A 23158-nucleotide genomic window follows, 5' to 3' on the forward strand; every position below is an offset into this window, starting at 1 on the left:
TCAGTAAGCAAAGATCACGTGGTATGTGACCTGGTGCCCATTGTCCCAGGCATAGAGCAGGCGGTCCTTGGGGTTATAGTCTATCTGAGTGATGTAGGAATACTCGTTCTCGAAGAGCAGCCGCGGGATGATCTGCGTGTTGGTGTGGGTGTCAAAGGCATATGAGATGTTGGCATTCTTATGGTTGTAGCTGTCCACAGCGTAGAGCACACCGCAGATGACGAAGCAGTTCCCGTAGAAGTTCCGGCGCAGGCCTGTCCGCCACGTGGTCTCCTTCTGGGTGCTCAAGTCAGCGGCATTGAGCTTACTCAGGACAATGACCTCCTGGCTGAAGCCTTCGTAGTTGATGGCCGGGTAAATGACCCACAGGCCATTCTCGTCCACAGCGAAGTCCACATCGGAGTGGCCCTGCCACTGCCATGGTGTCACCTCCTCATAGGCCACATCATGCAGCATGGCCCAGGCAGCTACGTACCTCTGCTTCAGGTCATATTTAATGATGTTGCGTGTGAAGGCCCGGTTGTAGTAGAGGGAGCCATTGTAGACAGCATGTCCTGTCCCGATCCAGCTGTAGGGGAGTTTGTAGGAGTTGCTCCAACGCCCTGGACAGCAGAGACCTTGCACAAATTAAACCCTTGGCTCACTCTCCAGGTTCACCGCTCCCCTGCCCCCACCTGTCACTCAGCGCCCTCCTTCCCTTAGCTCTTGGTGGTCCCTTTGCCCCATCACAGGTCACCTGCATCCTCTCCACTTCAGGTCATGCTCTGCTGAACCAGCTGGCGGAGCCAGTTTCTCTGTTCCAGGCAGGTGACCCATTGCTCCCCCACCCCTTACCTTCCCCACCCAAGCTGGCACAGAGTTTGCTGGAGTAAGTGGCACCAGCCCAGCGACGACACCCAGACCACGTTCTCCAACCCACACTGTTCTAGTGCCTTCAGGTGCGTGCATGGCCCCCATCTCCATGGCATATGGGCACCATATTGCTCCTCAAGCACCCACAGGTAGGGCCAGGCTCTTTCACAGAGGGGGACTGAGGCCCAGCTTCTCCCCATTGGCTTTGGTGGAGTTAGGCACCTAAATACCTTTGATGCTCTGGGCCCCACTTGCACAGGGCACCTGGCCCAGCAGGGCACTGAACCCAGGTCTCCCGAGTGCCAAGCTAGTGCCCTAATCGCAGGCCCTTCCTTCCTCTCCATCCTTCTCTAGCCCCTGCTCCCTCCCACACTCCCCTCCCTACTTCCATCACGGAGCTAATCTGGGCTATGAACCGAGGCTCCTCCGCACTGGACCTATGATGCATGCTGCCTCCATCCTACTGCCCTGCATGTCTCCACCACCAGCCCTGCTACACCTTTCCCAGGCTCTCTCAGGGCAGCAGCTATCACCTTCCCCCACACCCTGGTGACTTTCATCCCTCTATCTCAGTGACCCCAAACATGGCCCTACTGGCTAACTCCAGCTAAGCTTCTGACCCTTCTTGGGACCAAACCATCCCTTTCCCAGGTGGCTCCCGATCTACAGCTTGGCTCTGATCACAGGCTTGCTCACCCACAGCAGGGAAATCTTAGTGCTTCCTGGCTAGGAGCCAGGGCAGTTGGGCTGGGCCTCCTGCCCCTGTCTGGAGCTCACAGGAGTCCTGTCATTACCAGCAACAGCAACACAGGAACAAGCAGAGAGATGGATCTGTGCCACAAGCCATGGCTTATTATTATTGGGTGTATTGCTGTAACACTTAGGAGCCCAGTCATAGAATCATAGAATATCAGGGTTGGAAGGGACCTCAGGAGGTCATCTAGTCCAACCCCCTGCTCAAAGCAGGACCAGTCCCCAATTTTTGCCCCAGATCCCTAAATGGCCCCCTCAAGGACTGAACTCACAACCCTGGGTTTAGCAAGCCAATGCTCAAACCACTGAGCTATCCCTCCCCCCCGTGCCCAGATCCTGTTGGGCAAGGCACTGTACAAAGAGACAACCCTCGTGCTTTGTCCAGCAGCCGGGACACAGACTGGGGACTAGGCAGACTGGTCCATGCCCCACACGCACCGCTGGGAGAAGTACGTTGGTTTGTGCAGAGATGCTCAGTGACATGGTTCCAGCACAAGTATGGAGACTGGGGAGGACCGGGTGAGCAGCTGGAGAGCGTACCTTGTTTGAAGTTCTCCAGGTTTCGGAATTCCACCAGCGTGTTTCCATAGTAGTAGTTTGTGACGTAGATCCGTTCATCTTTGGCTAGTGGATCCTTCATCCAAGCACCTTCGTTCCGCCCGTAGGTGTTCTGGGTGGTGGGGCCTGAGATGGTGGAGAGCGTATCTTTGCAGCGTCCTAGGGCAGCGGAAAGGAGCAATCACTCACTCTGCAGTTACTGGGGATGCAGGGTCTACGCTGAGACTCTTCTCTAGTCACAGACTGAGGCATCAGCCCACTTCACACAGCTGAACAAGTGCCATTTCCCACCCACCCCAGCTGCTTCAGAAATCAGGGCCTCCAATTGTTCCTCATTGTCAGCCCCATGAGGCCAATGGATGTCCTGCCATGCCATGCTTCATAGGCACTAGCAGCCCTGCGCCTGGGGCCTGCAGGGTCCTCTATCAGACAGCCCTACTGCATTGAGCAAAGCCAACTCCCTTTGGTAAATTATCCCTGTCTGCTCCTGGATGAGACCAGCCCATTCCCCTGGAGCAGGGATGGCAAATGTGCCCAATGCCATTGCAGCATCCAGCAGGTGCTGGCACAGGAGCCAAACTCAGGGCCAGCGTCACTGCACAAGCTGCTGAAGTTCACAATGCTTTCAGGGGAACCTTGGCCATGTCACTTGCCATCGAAGCATAGAGAAATTTGCAGTTTCTTGGGGTTCTCCAAAAATTGCTGAAATTCAAAGGGTTTGACTCTTAAATCCCTGCAGCACCAAGGCTGGAGCATGAGCAGAGCAACATTCACTCTGTCTCAGCCATGGACACAAAAGGATGTCTGCCTGCTAAATGCTGACAGGCATTTGTGCAGCTGAGCCCATGGCCTGGACTAGCGAGACTGGCTCAGGACCAGAGTGGTAGAAGGTGTTGCAGACCAGGATCCAGGGGCGACATTCACAAAGGCATTTGGGTCCCTAACTGCCTCTTTAGGCATGTAAGTCCAGCCTGTAGGCACCACTGATGCTCTCAAACGCACAATCAGCTGCCATCCAGCCCTGCAGGCACTTCAGTGTCCCCCCAGAGACTGGTGCTAAGGCCTGACATGAGTTAAGGTGATACATCTACCTACTCACTGGGGCCTGGCGCCCCCCGCTGGGCTGCAGTCATGCTCCGTGGACTGCTTGCTCCTAGGCCAATGAATGTTTATGGAGCGGCACGTCTCCACTAGGAGAGATTGATGGGGAAGGACACTCACCTCGGAGGGGGAAACCTGGGTTCAAGTTTTTGCCCCAAGGCAGCTACAGCAATGATGGCATCTGGGGCTTCCACATCTCAGTGGAGCTGACCACTGGGCTGTCGAGATAGTGAGGGGTCTTTGACCTGGCTCAGGTGTCCAACTCCCAGGAGAGGGTCACAGTTGAGAATCCTGTGCAGAGGGAGGTGCCTAGCAGCCCAGCTCCCTGGGAGTTAAGGTGATTAAAGACCTTTGTGGATCTGCGCCCTAAGCCCTGCTACTTGCCTCTGTGGTCACTCCTGCCTAGCTTAAGCAGCTCCCTGCTCGGCTTATGGCTTCGGAGGATCCCATTCATCGGCACCTGACTCTTCCCATACAATGAATGGGAGCCTGGGCACCTAACTTGGGGCAGAGGATTCCACTGGATGGTAATGGAGGGTGGTATTATAGTGCCTAAACCCTGTTGTGAACCTCATCCCAGGGCTTTGGCAGAGCTGGAGGAGGAGGCTACCCAGCACCTGGCTATCCTGCTATCTCCTTCTCTTTCAAAGAGCTTGTGACGTGGTGTATTGGCCCCTTTGAAGGCCCCCTGCTGGAGGCCTTGAAGTCCTACCACACCCTACCCCAGAAAAGAAGCAGTGAAGGTGAGTCCTCCAGGCCTGCCTAGAGAGGCTACAGGGAAGCAGCCAATCAGAGCGCAGCAGTTCCAGTTAAAAGGCACTGCAGGGCCTGAGCAGGGTAGTTGTTGGCTGGGCCAAGAAGAGTGAGGAAGGAGTGGAATTGAGATCTTCAGTCCTGAGGTGAGGGAGAAGACGAAGGACCCACATGGGAAGTGGCCCAGGGAATAGCAGCAGCAGTTATTAAATGAAGCAGCATGTGGCTGTTATTTGTAGGATCCCTGGGTCGGGACCTAGAGTAGTGGGTGGGCCCATGTCCCTCCCCCACTGGCAGGATGGCCTGAGTCCTGAGAAGGGGATAGGGCTTTCTTAGAGGCCCAAGTGAAAGGCAGGGCTTAAAGAGTCTCCAGGAAGGAAGCCTTGCAGCACTGCTCTATACCAGGGCAAATATGGACTTAGAACTAGGACAGAGACAGGACTACAAGGTAACAAGGGCACAGAGGCAGGCCCTGTTGGACCTCCTTCCTGTGTTTAGACAGTGTGTGACTCAGCCGGATGTCTGAGCCACTCAAAACCCACCTAATGAGGGCAACAACTGACAGGGGGCACCACAAGCAGTGAGTGCAGGTTCTCACCCAGCTGACAAGAGGCACTAACGAGAGGTGAGCATGCCCTGTCACAACTTGGTATCAGAAGGGGGATCTTTACAGATCAGCCCTTGAAACAGGGGGACAATGGAGGAGGTGATCTGCTGCTGTCCTGCCACTCACAGGCAGAACAGGACCCAGAGGTGAGCGACAAAGCTGATCAAAGGGATGGAATGCAAGCCATATGAGCAAAGGCTGAAGGAACTGGCTATCTTTAGTTTGGAAAAGAGGAGATTAAGGGGTGATAGGAAAGCAGTCTTCAGATACTTGAAAGGCTGCCATAAAAAAGATGGAGAAAAGTTGTTCTCTCTTGACACAGAGGGTAGGACATGAGGCAATGGGTTCATGCTACAGCACAACAGATTTAGATTAAAACTCAGGAAAAACTTCCTAACTGTAAGAGCAGCAGGACAATGGAACATACTGGCTAGGGATTGTGGAAACTCCTTCACTGGAGGTTTTCAAAAAGAGGCTGGATAGCCATTTGTCTTGGATAGTTTAGCCACAACAAATCCTGCATCTTGGCAAGGGGTTAGACTAGATGACCCTTGCAGTTCCTTATATTCCTCTGGTTCTGTGAACTATGGGGTATAGTACCAACAGGAGCCAGCAGAGACCAGGTCTTCATGGGAAAGGATTGTAGGGAGCAAGAACTGATCTGCCTCAAAGTTGAAAAGGAGGCTGGGGAACAGCAGTGCTTTCTGCTGCAAAAGGAGCTGACTAAGCTCCAGAACTTGCTCAAGGCCCAGCCAGGGTCAAAGCCCACCTTGGCTAAGATCTGGGAAGTCTCGAGGCTGAAGTGGCCTCCCTAGAAAAAGAGCTGGAATTGTGTGGACTGAGGTCATTACAGAAGGAAGATGGCTTGGACAAGTACATCCATCCACCTGCTGAAGAAGAGAGCTACCCAATTGTGTGTCTAAACCCCCAGGATCCTGATATAGTGGCAGAGCAAGGCCACAAGCAGGAAAGGGCCTATCTTGAGGAAGGAGAAGGACCCATATTGTTCTACGGCCCAGAACATCAGCCACAACATACTTTGGATCCAGCAGGAGAAGTGGGTGCGGATGAGTGAAGCATTGAGATGTTTTGGGAATAGGATGCCATCCTTAAAGTTCGGAAGACCTGGACAGAGGTTGGATGTGCATAAAGACATTTTTAATTCTGAGGGCTGTGCCTGTGTTTGCATCCAGGGAGTCTCCTCTCTGAGACCAGGCAGCAGCCTTAAGTCAGTTCACCCTTGGTGAAATCATGGTGTTGACTACATCAGAAGTTGCTGGGAGCCAGATATTCACAGGGTGCAGCATGTGGTGAAGAATGACATGACCCAAGATATGAAGCAATATACCCACCATATGAAGCATTTGAGCCCAAGTCCTGGTCATGTCAGATGATGTAACTGAGAAGAACAAGCACATTACCAAGAAGTTAGTAGATTTCCTGACTGCTGCTAATCAGGAAGTTCCCCCTTGGCTGCAGGACTTGGCCAAGTGTCGGCCATCGTAGAGCCCACCTATGGGTACGGTTTGGCTCTGCAGCAGAAGGTGTCACAGGGCTAATTAAGGAAGGAACCTGAACTGTAAAAGCCCTCCAAGGTAGAGAAGAAGACCCTGAGAAGTCAGGGCAGATTGTGAAAAGCTCTCCAGACCGAGGGCTGAGACAGAGAACCCTAAGGAGAGCAACAACTGTGAATAGCTTTCCAGGCAGAGAGGTCTGACAGGGGAAGCCCTGACTAACTGGGGCCTACAGGCTCTCCAGGCAAAGAGGCCTGGGTGAGACCCTGAGAAACCAGAATGCGGACTGTAAAACCTTTCTAGGCAAAGAGGCCTGAGGGAGAAGATCCTGACCAAAGCAGGGCAGAAACTGGAAGAGCTCTTCAGGCAGAAAGGCCTCAGAGAGAGGTGTCTGAGCAGCCAGGACAGAAAGTGAAAAGCTATCCAGACAGAGGCGGGGGGCACCTGACTAACCAGGGTGGAGACTGGAAACAGAGTGAGAACCCTGATGAGTGGAGCAAAGTTGGTAAAAGCTCTCCAGACAGAGGTCTGGGAGAGAAGACACTAAGAAATGCAAAGCCTGGATAGGAGGGGACATTACCCTCCATAGTACCCCCCACCCCAATCCTTTCTGCATGTGGGAGATATGTGATGGGTTGTATCAAGCCCTTTGAGGGCTCCCTGCTGGATGCCTTGCAGTTCTACCATACCCTGCCCCAGAAAAGAAGCAGTGAAGGTGAGTTAAACGAAGCAGCATGTGGCTGCTATTTGTAGTGTCCCTGGGTCGGGACCTGGAGTAGTGGGTACCTAATGAGGGCAGCAGACGGGGCAGGGAGACCAGAATGCAGGTTCCCACCCAGCTGACAGGAGGCACTAATGAGAGGGGAGTGCGCCCCATCACAGAGCCCCATTTCACTGAATATGCACAATTCTTCAAAGAGCTGCCTCAGTTAGTCCCTGACAGCCCCATCTGGGAGTGGGTGTGGGGCAGAGCAGTTGCTCTGGCTGAGTGATGGGGGATCGCCCAGGGGCATGATTGGCCAGTCTCATTTCCTGACCATTCAGCGCAGTGCTTCAGCACACACTTCCCAAGGGCTGCTGTGCTCTGCAGCTTGGGCACCAGGAGACACTGCATCACTGTCTGGTGTCTGCAACTCCTCTGTTGCCCCTCAGAGCCCAGGCACTCGTCCACACACAGATCAGACACCCACTCAGCCTGTGCTGTCCCCACGCAATGGAGCCCACTCTAGCCACCTGCTGGAGTCACACATCCAGCCAGCGTCCACAAGCCAGCCCTATTCTAGTCTAGCTACGTTTTTATACCATGCTCATCACCGGAGCACCTTCCAGTCATGCTTTAAGCAATGTAACCACACATGTGTCACGTGGTGTTTGTTCTCTCATCCTCGCCCAGGGGCAGAAGTGTGTGCAATGGAGTGTCTTGTTTAGGTAGTGTATTTATTTAATAAATAAATAACACCAGTTGCTATGTGTTTATACTAGAGAAGGAAGGTCAAAGCACTGCACCTGGCCCTTGCAGCAGACGGTGGAGAAGTTTGGGATGGTCCTTGGTTCCCAGGAGAGTTCATTCCACAGTCTCTGATTACCCTGGAGAAAGTTCTGTCTCCCGTACAGACAAGCTTTACCCTTATTGCTGAGAGTTCTGTTATGCTGACTGTGGTCTGTGCTGGAGCTTTAGATGGTCTTTTAGGTATCCTGGGCCCATGCCATGGAGCACCTTGACAATAAGGGCTAAGATCTGGAACTTGATTGGATATTCTATGGGAAGCCAGTGTAGAGAGTGGAGGACAGGTTTGATATTCACATTGCCTGTTTTACTGAGGAGACTTACTGAATCATTCTGTACTTGCTGGAGTTTCCTAAGTGCTGAAGGATGCACGTCCAGGTATATCACATTGTTGTCCAGCCACAAGGTGCTGAAGGCATGAATAACTGAGGGCAGGTTTTCACCCACCAGGATAGGATGGAGACCCCTAGTCAAGAAGAGATGGTAGAAAGTGTTACCCTTGGCCTTTTCAATGTGATAGCTCAGCATCAGCAAGGAATCCAAGAGAACTCCTAGACCACAGACTGAACTGACCAACTGTGGATGTGAACCTGCAATCAAAGGAGACTGCAGCATGGCTGCGAGCTCTTCAGAACAGCTTCCTGTGCCCACCAGATCACCTCTGCCTTGCTCAGGTTCAGCTTCAGTCAGCTGTCCTTCATCCATAAGCTTATCTAAATCTGTGGGGAGGTAGTTGTATATGGTGAAAAAGAGGTAGAGCTGTATGTCATCTGCATACTGCTAGCACTTGGCTCAGACCTTGCTCAGGAATGGGAGGTTTGGTGCAGGGCAATAGGTGGCTAGAACTGAAGTATTCAGGTGGATTTCTTCAGTATTGGTTGGACCAGTGTGTGCGGGAAGGAGGAGGGGAAGATTCCTTCCCTGCGTGAGGTGCTGGCTGTTTTGGTCAGGAGGGGCGCCAGTTGCACACACCACTTTCTCAAGCCAGGAAGTACCTGGGTTGCTTTCACAAGTTTAGTCAAGGCTCCTTTAGGGTGTCCAGGACTTCTTGAGGAGTGAACATGCTGAACAAGTCATTGCCTTCTATGATGAGATAACTGGCTCTGTGGATATGCGGAAAGCGGTGGATGTGATCTTGACTTTGGCAAAGCTTTTGATACAGTATCCCACAGTATTCTTGCCAGCAAGTTAAAAAAATATGGATTGGATGAATGGACTATAAGGTGGATAGAAAGATGGCTAGATTGTCAGGCTCAGTGGGTAGTGATCAATGGCTTGATACCTAGTTGGCAACCAGTATCAAGCAGAGTGCCCCAGGGGTTGATCCTGGGGCCAGTTTTGTTCAACATCTTTATCAATGATCTGGATGATGGGATTAATTGCACCTTCAGCAAGTTCGCAGATGACACTAAGCTGGGAGGAGAGGTAGATACGCTGGAGGGTAGGGATAGGGTCCAGAGTGACCTAGACAAATTGGAGGATTGGGTCAAAAGAAATCTGAGGTTCAACAAGGACAAGTGCAGAGTCCTGCACTTAGGACAGAAGAATCCCATTCACTGCTACAGACTAGGGACCGAGTGGCTAGGCAGCAGTTCTGCAGAAAAGGACCCAGGGGTTACAGTGGATGAGAAGCTGGATATAAGTCAGCAGTGTGCCCTCGTTGCGAAAAAGGCCAACGGCATATTGGGCTGTATAAGTAGGGGCATTGCCAGCAGATCGAGGGATGTGATCGTTCCCCTCTATTCGACATTGGTGAGGCCTCATCTGAAGTACTGTGTCCAGTTTTGGTCCCCCCACTACAGAAGGGATGAGGACAAATTGGAGAGAGTCCAGCAGAGGGCAGTGAAAATGATTAATGGGCTGGGGCACATGACTTATGAGGAGAGGCTGAGGCTTATTTAGTCTGCAGAAAAGAAGAGTGAGGGGGGATTTGATAGCAGTCTTCAACTACCTGAAGGGGGGTTCCAAAGAGGATGGAGTTAGGTTGTTCTCAGTGGTGGCAGATGACAGAACAAGAAGCAATGGTCTCAAGTTGCAGTGGGGGAGGTCTAGGTTGGATATCAGGAAACACTATTTCACTAGGAGGGTGGTGAAGGACTCGAATGGGTTACCTAGGGAGGTGGTGGAATCTCCATCCTTAGAGGTTTTTGAGGCCTGTCTTGAGAGCTCTGGCTGGGATGATTTAAGTTGGTGTTGGCCCTGCTTTGAGCAGGGGATTGGACTAGATGACCTCCTGAGGTCTCTTCCAACCCTAATATTCTATGAACTCTGGGAGTGCGGGTGGGCTGCTGTTGGTGGGTGCAGACAGGTGAAGCCATGCTGTTTGAGAAGGCCTCTCGAATGTGCATGATCCATCAGTGACCTGGGCAGTGCTTGGTGCTCAGCTCTGAGGCAAGCTGTAGGCACTAAGGGTTGATGATGTGATTTACTCCTCTGGACAGCTCCATAGGGTGAGATTTGGCAGCCTCGATGGAGGCTGGTAGGAAGGTTCTCTTAGCCTGTGATACAGCCTCACCATAGACGATTGCCGCCACTTGCCCTGCCACCCTCTCCTCCATGGGCCCTGGTCTGTTACCCAACACAGCAGTGGGCCCGCTCGTTCATCTGGGCACACCGGTGGGGCCTCCCCCCGGGACCCGAGTGGAGTTGACAACGGTCACAGATGGAGGAGGGGTGACCCCAGGGACCAGGCGATCAGGGCCACCAGCAATGATCAGGCTGACGCCCTGCCAGGTATTGGGGGTCCCAGGTGTCCCTCCAAGCTTGGCCAGGGGGCAGTCCCTCTGGACATGCCCCGCCACCCGGCGGAGAAAGCAATGGGCCTCCCCCGAAGAATAGTAAACCCTGTACTGGGCCCCTTGGTGGGGCACCAGAAAGGACCCCTCCAGAGCCTCCCTGTCATGTGCTGCCGGGGGCACTTGAATCTGCACCTGCCGGCAGAACGATAAAATGTGGCAGAGGGCGCGGTCCTTGCAGCCCAATGAAAGGGGGCTGAGGACAGACAGGGTCTTCCCCAGGGTAGAGAGGAATGGCAAAAGGGTGGCATTGGGGAGGAACAGAGGAGAACACAACCCATATGTCCAGGTCCTCCAAAGGCTCGAGGGGGACATGAATGCCCCCCACCACCAAGCCCCTCTCCACCGCCTTCTGGGCAGCAGCCTCCAATGCCAGGAAAAACACCATTTTCCCTAACATCTTAAAGGCTGCCACCATGGCCGCGGGCCTTACCACCCGCTCCATCATCCACATGTAGGCTTCCACATAAGGCAAGGCAGACACCAAGAGGCAGTACACCCTGTGCCCCCTGGTGAGGGTGGGAAAGGGTCCCCATCCACCGGGAATGGTATTCTGGGAGTCGGCTGGAGCAGAAGCCAAAGCGGCGAGCAGAGGGGTGGTAGCCACCTGGGCATATGCCTGGGGGGCCAAGGGAGCAGCACCACCAGGGCTGGTAGAGGGAACAATGGGTCAGGGTAAAAGGGAGGCTGTGGAACTCCTCCCACTTCTCCCGGCATACTCCACGGAGGGATGGACCCTCGGGGCTGGCGGCCAGACTCTCCAGCTCTAAGACCTCCTGTTCCAACTGCTCTATTGCCACATCCCTCTGCCAGCTGGCACCCCGGGTGTAGTTGTGGCAGAAGAGCTGGGTGCGCACCTTCCCCACGTCCCACCACCGCTGTGCCGACGGAAAGGCACACTGCTACCCTCACCAGGCAAGCCAGAACTCCCAGAAGGACACCACGAAGCCCACATCCTCCAGCAAGCTGTTATTAAAATACCAATGGGCCAGCCCTGGCCTCTCCACCTGAGAGGCCGTCACAGTCACCAGATGGTGATCTGAGAATGGGGCCAGCCGGATGTTGGAGGAGTGGGCCCGTGAAAGGTGATAATGTGGTATGTAAATGCAGTCCAACTAGGAGTAGTGCGACCAACGGGCCTCCACCCGGACAAAGGTGAACGTCGATACATCATCCGGGTGGTGGTCACGTCAGACGTCCACCAGGGAGTGACAGTCGACAATCTCCCGGAGGACATCCGTGGCAGCTGGACAGCGCTTGGCCCCTTGAGCAGTCCCGCTCATCAAGGGTGGTGTTAAAGTCCCTGCCCAGGAGCAGGCACTCGTGAGGATCCAAAGAGCCGAGGAAGGCGGACGCCTGCTGAAAAAAATTGCAGCTGCTCCAGGCCCGATTGACCATCAGCCCCTCCATGCGGACCTGGAGGTGCAGCAGGCAACCCTCAACACCTCGGGCCGTAGGTCAGGGGAGAACAGGGTTGCCACTCCAGCCGTACAAGCTGTGAGATGGCTAAACTAAACACTGTCCGTCCACTCCAGCCACCAACTGGCTTTGGCGGCTGGATCCATATGGGTCTCCTGCAGGAAGACTACAGAGTACCCTCCCTCCTGAAGGAAGGAGAGCACCTGGTATCTGTGGAGACCCACCCTGCAGCCCTGGGTGTTTAGTGCGGCAAAGGTGGTGGGTGCCATAGGGAGGGCTGGGGGGGGGATCCTTGCTGGCAGGGATGCTCGCAGCCACCATTGGACCATGCAGCAATCTTTGACCAACCCCATAAGTAAGCAGGGAGTCATGGAAGCAGTGGGTCTGCTGGTAGGCCAAAGCGCCAAGCCTCCTGGTCCCTCTACCCTCCCCCAAAATGGCCCTCAAGGCCCAGAGGATTTCATGGAAGTCCTCCCAGAGCTGGAGTGCAACCTGCCCCTTGTTCTGGGACCCACGGGCATCCTGGAGAAGCTCTCACACCTTTTCTCACAGCCTATCGGGGGGTGGGGTCGCTGGCCCCTGGCCGTCCTCCGGCGGAGCCCCTGTCAAAGCCCTGTGGCCTACTGAGCCGGGCAGGCAGGGGGCAGACCCCCAGAGTGGTGCCCGCTGTGCTGGCACCACACAACCCACCTCAGCCCCCGGCTCAGTGGGGAGGTGGCAGAGGGAAAATAGCAGCCCCTAAGCGGTTGGGACAGGGAAACATGAAGGCTGCTCCCTTGGGGGTCATCCTCCAGGGAGGGGAATGAGACGGCCCCAGAAGCAGCAATAGCAGCACGGGAAGGGGAGGGGGTCAGGAGCAGGGTCAGTGAGAGGGGCAAAGTTGGAATCACAGGCCCCAGCAGCTGAGCCACTGGGGGGGTGACACCTCTCGGCCAGGCTCGGGGGTCTGGGAAGTGGGAAGGGGGTCCTTCGTGATTCCAGGCTCTTGCTCCATGGCAGGTGATGTGGCCACGGCATCAATAGGTGGGGAATCAGCAGTAGGGCCCCCACCTGGGAAGGAGGTCAGCTGTCCAGCAGCAGTGAGGGATACTCCTGGTAACTCAGATCCCATCCGTGTGGCACTGGCTGTCACCTCGATTAATTTGGCGGCCGTTAGCGAGGTGCCATCTGTGGCCGGGTTGGTGGAAGAGTCCAGGGGTTCCTCGGAGATGGGAGCGGAAGCAGCGGTGAGGGGGAGGGAGCATGGGGAAAGGGAGGCTGGGGTAAGGTCGCCCAGATCGAGGCCTGCTGGCAGAGGGTCATCCTCCCCACTGGGTGACTGGGGTCAGACCCAGGCCCTTCATCTCCTCGAAGATGGAGGGGAGATCACCACCTCAGGGACCTCTCCACTGGCACCCAAAGCAACGCTCACCTCAGGGCTTGCAGGGGCATTAGGTGGAAGGAGGGGCTCCATCAGGGCCCCCCCAGAGGGAGGACTCCAGAGGAGGGACAGTGCTACCCTTCATTGCTGCCATGCCTGCCCCAGCCGGCACAGGTGGATGGAACTCACCAAGGGGCAAGGCAGAAGGCTCGGTGTCGGTGGCCTCCTTCCTGGTCTTTCGGCCGGGGCGGGGGGGTGGGTCTTCGCGTCAGGTGGGAGGAGCAGAGCTCAAGCCTTCCACTTGCGCTGTTTGCCCCGCTTCCCCTGTACATGGACCCAGCCCTCCATGGTGTCATCTGTGGGCTGGCTAACAGGAGTTGGGCCAGGGGGCAGGGGCAGGGGCAGTGGCGTGGGAACTCAGGGAGGTAATGGTGAGGTGGCACGAGGGAGGAAAAACTCCCCCCCCCGGGGCACGCCTTCTCCATGCCCAGCGGTAATCCCGCCACACCCTCCTCCAAAGGCCCTGCCAGACTGCACGCAGCAGAAGCGGGGCTCTTCCGCTCATCTGGGTGCACTGGGGTAGATGCCCCTGGGGCCCAAGCGGGAGCAGCGGTGGGTCGGGGAGGCGGAGAGGTGGCGTCAGGCAGCCAGGGGCACCAGCGATGATGGGTCCGGTGCCCTGCCGGGGCTCAGGGGTCCCGGACACTCATCCATGCCTGGCCAAGGAGCAGTCCCTCCAGACATGCCCCATCACCTGGCAGAGGTAGCACCAGGCCTCCCCCGTAAAGTAATGCACCCTGCAGCGGGCCCCCTAGTAGGGGACCAGAAAGGACCCCTTGAGCGCCTGTCCATCATGTGCCGCCAGCAGCAGTTGAAGCTGTACCTGCCAGCAGAACGAGAGGACATGACGGAGGGCGGGGTCTTTGCAGTCCAGGGAGAGAGGGCTGACTATGGAGAGGGGTTTCCCCAGGGTAGAGAGGCAAGGTGGCAGGGCGGCATTAGGAAGGAACGGGGGGGACAGAGGTCAGGACCAATCAGACGCCCAGGTCCTCCAGCAGCTCCAGGGGGATGAGCACGCCCCCTACCGCCAAGCCCTTCTCCACTGCCTCCTGGGCGGTGGCTTCTGTTGCCAGGAAGAAGATGACCTTCCCGTACATTTTGGAGGCCGCCACTATGGCTGTGGGCCCCACCACCCTCGCACATAGTTCTCCACGTGGGGTGAGGCAGGCAGCAGGAGACAATGGACGCCATGCTTCCTGGTCAAGGTGGGGAAGGGGTCCCGGCTGCCAGAGATGGTAGCAGAGACGATGGCCGGGAGAGATAATGTAGCAGCAGGCAGGGGAGCTGCTGCCACATGGGTGTACGCCCTGGGGGCCAGCAGAGGGGCACCCGCGGAGGTGGTAGAGGGAGCAATGGAGAGGGATGCCGCGGCCAGTGGTGGGGCCACGGCAGAGGGGGCAACCCCTACCATGGAGGGCCTAGCCTGTTTGGCAGGGCCTTTGCCCTTCTTTTTCCCTTGGCCTTTTCCACCAGCTGGGGGTCCCCCTCCCGGAATCAGAGCGGGCAAGGGACATGGCAGCCGTGGAGTCCACCCCTTTGCCCACCTCCACCGGTGTCCCAGCGGGGGCAGTAGCAAGTAGTTTGGCAGCACTAGTTGAGGTGGGAGCCACAGGGGATGACGGGGGGAGCAGGTGGAGGAGGGGCAGTGGGGGCTGCTCAAGGGGTCCCACCCATCTTGTCCCCCGCCATAGTGAGCAGGGAGGGAGGCCCAACACTGGTGGGGCGAGAAGGGGAAATGGGGAACAGGTCAACCACTCCTCCCTGCTAGGCTGCAGGCAGGGGAGGAGGGTGCCAGAAGGAGAGGGCTGGATGCGTGGAGGGGCTACGAAGGCAAGGACTGGGATGGGGTTCAGTCACTAACACAGGATGGGATTCTGGCTCCTTTAGCTGCACTAGGGGAGGGGAAAGTTATAATAGCAGTGGATGGGGGGTGCAGTGATACCAGGGTTCAAACTGAAACAGGGGAGGGGCACAAGTGCATGGGAGGAGGCATGAACACACAGACCAAGGGGCTAATCAGGGCAGAAGGGACCATGGTGGTGGGGGGCGGGGGAGAACAACCAGGCAGGAGACAGGACAGGGAAACCAAGGTGCTAGCCTCAGAGGCTGGAGCAGGACAAACAAGCAAACAAAACTGCGGAGGGAAAAGGGCGGGGCAGGCAAACAAACTAAAGCTGCTGAGGGGCTGGGGCAAAGTGGGGGAGCAAAGGCTGGAAGGGGCAGGCAGTAAGGGGAAAATCTGGGGGTCTGCTGTGGGGGGGTATCAGTCCAGGGAGGGGGCACGTGCACCGATGTGCGCTTGCAAAAAGTCAGTGTGGGCTGGCTGCTGCTTCAGGCCCAAATGGCAGCGAAAGGGCGTGGCAAGCTAGACAAGCAGGTGAGTTCTTGAGGCAGGAGATGAGGCAGATGGTAAGCGGTCAGTGGGGGTAGGGTGGAGGGAAGGCAGGGACACAGATGGACCAGGCTCCACACCACACCTCCTATGTCCCCACAAACACAATCAAGACCCCCACCACAAGAGCACAGTTTGAAAGTTACTCAGTCCTTGAAGGCCCCCTTCACAGTGATCTGCAGAGTCTCTGCATGCTGTCTCAGCAGCAGATGGTCCCCTTCTTCCTCCTCCTCGAGGCTCTAGCAGTTTCCAGGCAGCAAACACAGAAGCAGCTCCAGCAGCCAGGCAGGAAGGACTCCTCTCAAGTGGTGATGGTGTCCACAGCAGCAGCTGGGGTCCCTCACTCCCCTCCTCTGGGGAGTGGGCCAGCAGGCCCTCCAAGGGGCTGCAGCAGGAGCAGGAGCAACTGGGGGGGGGGGCACCAGCCAGCTAGGAAGCAGAGAAGGGGGTGGGGGGTCTGGTCCAGTCAAGGGAGGAGCTGGAGCAGCAGCAAGAGCCCAGGACCTAACAGTAGCCCCCTACCGCCCTCCAGGCCAGAGGCCTTATTGGGCTCCAGGAAGTCCCTCTGCTAAAGGATCGCCCCCCAGCCTAAGAGGGGGGTCCACAGGACCTGGAAAACCAAATAATTACGGGGGACAACTAATGAACAACAGGGTCAAATGAAGGGAACTGGATGGGGACACCGAGCAGAGAACCCTGTACACCGCCCACTGCTCCTCGAAGGCATCAAGGTAGTCAGTGGATGCCGCCCAGAGGAACTCTGCCTAGAGGTGTGAATGGACGGAGGATCGGAAATAGGCCCCACAGTCACAGCAGACTCCCTCGGCCAACCTCCTCACCCTGGTTTTATAGATGGCCACTTTAGCCAGGGCCAGGAGGAGGTTGACCAGGAGGTCCCGTGACTTTGTGGGGCCAAGGATATGGAGTGTATAGATAAGGAGGTGAGGGGGAAAGTGCAACCAAAATCTTAACAAAATATTTGTGAGGAGCCGGAATAGGGGCTGCAGCCTGGTGCACTCCAGGTATACGTGTGCCAGGGTTTCCCTCATGCTGCAAAAGGGGCAGGTGTCTGGGATTGGGGTAAACGGCACCAAGTACACGCCCGTGCTCACAGCTCCGGGAAGGAACTGCCAACTAATATCCCTGGTGGGCCTCAGGACCAGGGTAGAATATAGGCCGGCCCACCCTCTAAAGGTGGCAGGAAGTCCGCCACTTCATGTCGGGGCGGGGCACGAGGATGAGGAGGTGAAGGGTGTGGAGCACGAGCGTGTATAGATGTTTCCTTGGTGTGGTCTGGAAACGGACCGGCTGCAGCTCGTGTAGCTGGCTCACAGTAAAGAGGCGGGGTGGGGGGGGTCGGTCGGGTCCACGGGCAGGAGCCTAATGAAAAGGGCCGGAGGGCCTGGAGTGGAGGGTGGGTGGGGCGCGCCCTCTCTTAGGACCCGGTCGAGGTAAACCCGAGCAGTTTCCTGTGCCGCTACGCTCCACGCCGGACTACTTGCACCATAAAGGAGCCTCTGCAGGGCCTGGAGGCAGAAGACATGGACCTGAGTGTGGAGACACTTCAGGCCTTGCCCTCCCTCCTCCAGGGGTAGATGGAGAACCCCTGCAGAGACCCAGTGTAGTAATGACCAGAGGAACTCCAGAATCGATGTCCGGAGGTTGGCCAGGAAACCCGGGGCTGGAACTAGGGTGTTGAGCCGGTACCAGAGCATGGACAGGACTAGTTGATTCAGCACCACTGCCCTCCCTCGAAGGGAGAGGCACTGGAGTAGTCCTGTCCATCTCCGGAGCCGCTCTACCACCCTGCTCTCTAAACCATGCCAGTTCTCCCGTGGAGACGGATGCGTGGCAGAAAGGTAAACCCTGAAATAGAGCAGCGGACCTGCGCTCCACCAGATGGCCTGAAGCGCGGGTGGGACGGAGCTCGCCTGCCACCAGTCCCCTACCACCAAGCCAGAGCTCTTGACCCAGTTGACCCGGGCGGAGGAGGCTGCCAAATAGATGGCCTGGCAAGCCTCCACCCGTGCCAAGTCGCTTGGGTCCTGGGCCACGAGGAGCACATCATCGGTGTACGCCGACAGGACCAGCCACAGCTCCGGCTCCCACAGCACCAACCCCATCAACCTCCTGCGGAGGAGACAGAGGAAGGGCTCAATCGCCAGAGTGTACAGCTGTCCCAAGAGGGGGCACCCCTGCTGTACTCCTCACCCGAAGCTGACCAGTTCAGTCAGGGTCCAGTTGAGCCTGACCTGACACTCTGCAGAGGCATACAGCACCCGGAGAAAACCCACAAACGGGTCCGAAGCCAAACGCTCGCAGGGTGCTCAGGAGATACCCGTGGTCCACCCTGTCGAATGCCTTCTCCTGATCCAGGGACAGGAGGGCGAATGACAGACCGTCCCTACACCTGAATTTCAAGAGGTCCCAGACCAGATACAGGTTGTCAAAGATGGTGCGGCCCGGGACGGTGTAGGTCTGGTCTGGGTGGATCACATCCGCCAGCATGGACCCTAGCCACAGCGAGATGGCTTTCACTATGACCTTGTAGTCCATGCTGAGGAGCAAGACGGGACGCCAATTTCATAAAATGCGGAGGTCCCCCTTCTTCGGCAATAAGGTGAGCACGGCTCGCCTGCACGAAAGAGGAAGGACCCCACTCTGCAAAGACTCAGCCCAGACAGTGACTAGGTCTGGGCCTAGGACGTCCCAGAACACGCAGTAGAACTCCATGGTCAGCCCGTCTATGCCTGGAGATTTATTGGTGGGCATGCGGCAGAGGGCTCCCAAGAACTCGGCCAAAGTGAGAGGCAGCTCTAGCCGGTCTCAGTCGCCCGCACTGACCATTGGGAGTTCATCCCAGAGCACTCTGCAAGCATTAGGATCGGTCGTATCCAGGGAGAAAGGCCTGCGTAGAAGGCCCTGGCCCTCCCGCACATCTCCGCTGTATCTGGGGGGGGGCATCCTCTCCTCTCGCAGCATATGGGGGGCCGGAATCACTAGCCCCCGGCTTTCCTCCAGGGGTGACCACTGACACAGTTCCGTGGCCCACCGAGACAGGCAGTCAAGGGGCGGACTCCCAATGTGGCACCCCATGGGCTGGCACCACGCGGTCCCCCTCAAACCCCAGCTCAACTGGGGGTGGCGGAGGGAAGATAGCAGCCCCTGGTGAGCTCCCTGGGGGCTATCCTCTGGGAGTGAGGAGATGACGGCCCCAGGGGCGGCAATGGTATCACGGGAGGTGGAAGGGACAGGGATGGGGCTGGCATCAGGGGCAGGGCAGGAATTCAGAGTAGGAGCAGGGCAGGGGTCAGGAGCAGAGTTAGGGAGAGGGGCAAAGGCACGATCCTGGGCCCCAGTAGCCAGGCCGCTGGGAAATGGCCCCTCTCGGGCAAGCTCAGGAATCTGGGGGGTTTGGAAGGGGGCCCTCCGTGATGGCGCCAGCCGTCACCTCAGTAGGCTCGGCGGCTGTCAGCAGGGTGCCACCCGCGGCGGGGCAGATGGAGGAGCCCAGGGAACCCTCAGAGGCGGGAGTGGAAGCAGCGGTTAGGGGGAGGGATCATGGAGAAGGGGGGGCCGGGGTGAGGTCGCTCAGTTTGAGGCCTGCTGGCAGAGGGTCCTCCTCCCCCTGTGTGATTGGGGTCAGACCCAGGGCCTCGATCTCCTCGTAGATGGAAGGGAGCTCTCCTTCCACCACCCTGGAGTTCTCCCCGCCAGTACCTGAAGCGACGCTCGCCCCGGGGCTCACAGGGGCTCCAGATGGTAACGGGGCAGGAGGGGCTCCATCGGGGGCCTTGGAGGGAAGGGACTCCAATGGAGGTGTGGTACTGCCCTCACATGCTGCCACATCTTCCCCGGCCGGTACCGGGGGATGGACCGCACCCACAGGCAAGGCAAAAGGCTCGGTATCGGTGCCCCCCTTTCTTGCCTTCTGGGGGGCTTCCGCATTGGCAGAAAGGAGTGGAGTTCGAGCCTTCCGCTTACCCCGCTTCCCCTGGACTAGGACCCAGCGCTCCATGGCATCATCCGGGGGCCAGCTAACAGGGGTCGGGGCGGGGGGCAGGGGCGATGGCTCAGGGACTGTGGGAGGCAGTGGTGGGGGTGGCATGAGGGAGGGAAGATTCCCCCAGGGCGGGCCCTCTCCCATGCTTTGTGGTATCCCTGCCGCACCCTGCTCAGGGGGCCCCGCCAGATGGCAGGCAGCAGAGGCGGGGCTCTCCCGCTCATCTGGGTGCACTGGGGGAAGCACCCCTTGGGCCCGAGTGGGAGCACTGGTGGACTGAGTACGAGGAGGGGTGGCTCCAGGCACTGGGCAGCCAGGGGTGCCGGCGATGACGGAGCCGGTGCCCTGCCGGGGGTCCCGGATGCCCCTCCTTGCCGGGCCAAGGGGCAGTCCCTCCGGACATGCCCCATCGCCCGGCAGAGGTAGCACCAGGCCTCCCCCGTGGAATAATGCACCCAATAATGGGCCCCCTGGTAGGGGACCAAGAATTATCCCTCAAGCGCCTCTCCATCATGCGCCACTGGTGGCAGTTGAAGCTGCACTTGCCGGCGGAACGAGAGGACGTGACGGAGGGCGGGGTCTTTGCAGCCCAGTGAGAGAGGGCTCATGACAGAAATGGGCTTCCCCAGGGTGGAGAGGGCGGCATGGGGAAGGAAGGAAGGGAGGGACGGAGGTCAGGACCAGGTGGACGCCCAGGTCCTCTAGTGGCTCCAGGGGGGCGAACACTCCCACCACTGCCAGGCCCTTCTTCACCGCCTCCTGGGCGGTGGCCTCCCATGCTAAGAAGACGATCTTGCCATACATTTTGGAGGCCACCACGATGGCCATGGGCCCCACCACCCTCGCCAACGCCCACACATACGTCTCCTCGTGGGGCGAGGCGGGCACCAGGAGGCAACGGACGCCGTGCTTCCTGGTCATGGTGGGAAAGGGGCCCCGGCTACTATAGATGGTAGCGGAGGCGGTGGGTGGGAGAGATGACATAGCGGCAGGTGGGGGGGCTGCCGCCACCTGGGCATATGCCCTGGGGGCCGGGCACCCACAGAGCTGGTGGAGGGAGCAGTGGGGAGGGACGCTGCGGCCGGTGGCAGGGCCGCGGCAGTGGGGGCAGCCCCTGCCATGGAGGGCCTGGTCTTTTTAGCGGGGCCCTTCCCCTTCTTCTTACCCGGGCCCTTCCCACCGGTTGGGGGGGCTCCCCCCAAATCTGAGGGGGCAAGGGACGTGGCAGCAGCAGAGGTCACCCCTGTGCCTGCTGCTGCTGGCACCCCGGCGGTGGCAGGTGGTTTGGCAGCGGCAGCAGAGGTAGAGGCTTGGGGGGGGTGATGGAGGGGCAGGCAGGGGAGGGGCAGCTGGGGCTGCTGGAGGGGCCCCACCCACCATAATGAGCAGGGAGGGAGGGGAAAACACCAGAGAGAGAAGGGGAAAGGGGAGGCAGGTCGACCACTCCTCCCCGCTAGGCTGCAGGCAGGGGAGGAAGGCACCAAAAGGGATGGGCTGGACAAGGGGGCTATCAAGGGCTTGTGGGGGACAGTCACTGACTCAGGACAGGAATCCGGCTCCTCTAGCTGCACTAAGGGAAGGGGGTCATAACAACGTTAGAGGGGTGCAGTGAGATGGGGCAAATTCAAACAGGGGAAAGGTACAAGCGCATGGGAGGGGCAGGGGCGTACTGAGCAAAGGGCCAATCAGGGCAGGGGTACCACGTGGGGAGGGGGGAGAACCAGGCTGGAGGTAGGACAGGGAACCAAGGAGCTAGCTTCAGAGGCCGGGGCAGGGCAAACAAACAAAAGCTGCGGAGGGAAAAGGGCAGGGCAGGCAAACAAACTGAAGCTAGCAAGGTGCTGGGGTAAAAGGGAGGGCAAAAAGGCTGCAAGGGGCAAATAGCAAGGGACAAAGCTGGGGGCTTGCTGAAGGGGGTCAGTCCAGGGGGAGGGGGTATGTGTGCCTGCAAAGAGTCAGTGCAGGCTGGCTGCTGCTTCTGGCCCAAAAGGTGGTGAAAGGTGCAGCAAGCCAAGCAAGCAGCGGAGTCCCAGAGGCAGGAGCTTGAGGGGGCAGCGACCACAGTGGTGGTGGGAATTGAGGGGGACACACAGATGGACTGGGGTCAGGCTCCATGCCACACCCCGTGTCCCCACAAACACAGTCAAAACCCCCACCACAAAAGCACAGTTCAAAAGTTACTTAGTCTTAAGGCCCCCTCCACAGTGGTCTCCAGAGTCCCTGTGCACTCCCCCAGCAGCAGATGGCCTCATCCCCTCCTCCTTTGGGGTCTAGCAAGAGCTCCAAGCAGCAAAGGCAGCAGCAGCTCCAGGCAGCAGCCTAATGGCCAGGCAGGCAAAAAGGACCCCTCACAGGTGGTGGTGGTGTCCTCAGCAGCAGTAGCAATGGCTGGGGCAGGCGTCTCTTACTTCCCCCCTCTGGGGAGCAGGCCAGCCGCCCCCCCCCCAGGGGCTGTAGTTGGAGCAGTAGCAGCACCCAAGGGTGGGGGGGTGTCCAGCAGCTAGCCAGCAACCAGGTAGCAGAGAAGGGGGGTGGGTGGTGTCCAGCCCAGTCAGGGGGGCAGCTGGAGTGGTAGCAGCAGCAGCAGCAAGAGCCCAAGGCCCAGGAGCAGCAGTCTCCCTCCTCCTCCTCCTCCCCTCCCTCCAGGCCAGTTGGGTTCAGCAGAGGAGCCAAAAGTGGGTCTACTGGCCACTGGATGAACAGGTTTCTATTCCCTGACTGACCAGAGCAGGGACTGCTCTCTAGGCCAGAGGGGAAAGCAGGGAGGTCAGCCTGTGGAGGAGCGGATCCCTGTTCCCCAGTTAGCCAAACAAAGGCTACTCCAGGCCAATTAAGACTCCTGATGCCAATTAATGCCTAGGCTAATGGAGACAGCTGGAACCAATCAAGGTTCGACTTATACTGTTTGAAAGCACTCCTTCCAGTTCCCTTAGGTAAGCCAAGGTGGAAGGAGTTGGAGGAGAGGAAGTATTGCTGAAGCCTGAGGTTAGGGTGAAGTTAGAAAAGGGGATCATGGGGAAGTGGCCCAGGGAGTCAGAGCAGCTCCAGTGGTGAAGGGGAAGCTACCAACAGCTGCTACTATAGGGTCCCTGAGCTGGAACCCAGAGTAGTGGGTGGGCCTAGGTTTCTTCTCCCCCCCCCCAAAAAAAAACAAAAAACAAACCACCCCTTGAGAGGGGAAGCAGGACTTGTTCCAGGTGGGATGTTGAACTGTGTCTATTAAGCTCAATGGAGTGACAGAGACTGTGGGGTATTCCCTTTTCCATACTGGCCTGTGATGACAATAGCTAGGTAGGCTGTAACTCTTCCTGTCTCACTAAGAAAGGGAGGTCACATTAAGGGCCTTCGTGGGTTTCTGAGGCCATTAAATCCACCTGGAAGTGCAGGACCCACCTATACAGGCTTGGGACTTTGTCACAGGAGCCAGTGTGTCAATGGCTGAGGCTAGTGGCACAAGCTAGTGATTCAGCAGACACTCAGCTCC

The 23158-nt window shown here is 57.7% G+C and overlaps 1 protein-coding gene across 1 annotated transcript in view; it reads right to left on the reverse strand.

Moving 5' to 3' along the window:
• OLFML2B (olfactomedin like 2B) overlaps positions 1-23158 on the reverse strand; it is a 94779-nt gene continuing 71621 nt past the window's right edge. Inside the window, exons 7-8 of the mRNA XM_077824746.1 lie at positions 2146-2322; positions 1-602 (exon numbers count right to left, since the gene is read on the reverse strand). Coding sequence (XP_077680872.1) covers positions 1-602; positions 2146-2322 — 779 coding nt within the window. The remainder of the gene's footprint in view (positions 603-2145; positions 2323-23158) is intronic.

The sequence above is a fragment of the Eretmochelys imbricata genome, chromosome 8 (genome assembly GCF_965152235.1).
Source record: "Eretmochelys imbricata isolate rEreImb1 chromosome 8, rEreImb1.hap1, whole genome shotgun sequence".
Classification (NCBI taxonomy): Eukaryota; Metazoa; Chordata; order Testudines; family Cheloniidae; genus Eretmochelys; species Eretmochelys imbricata.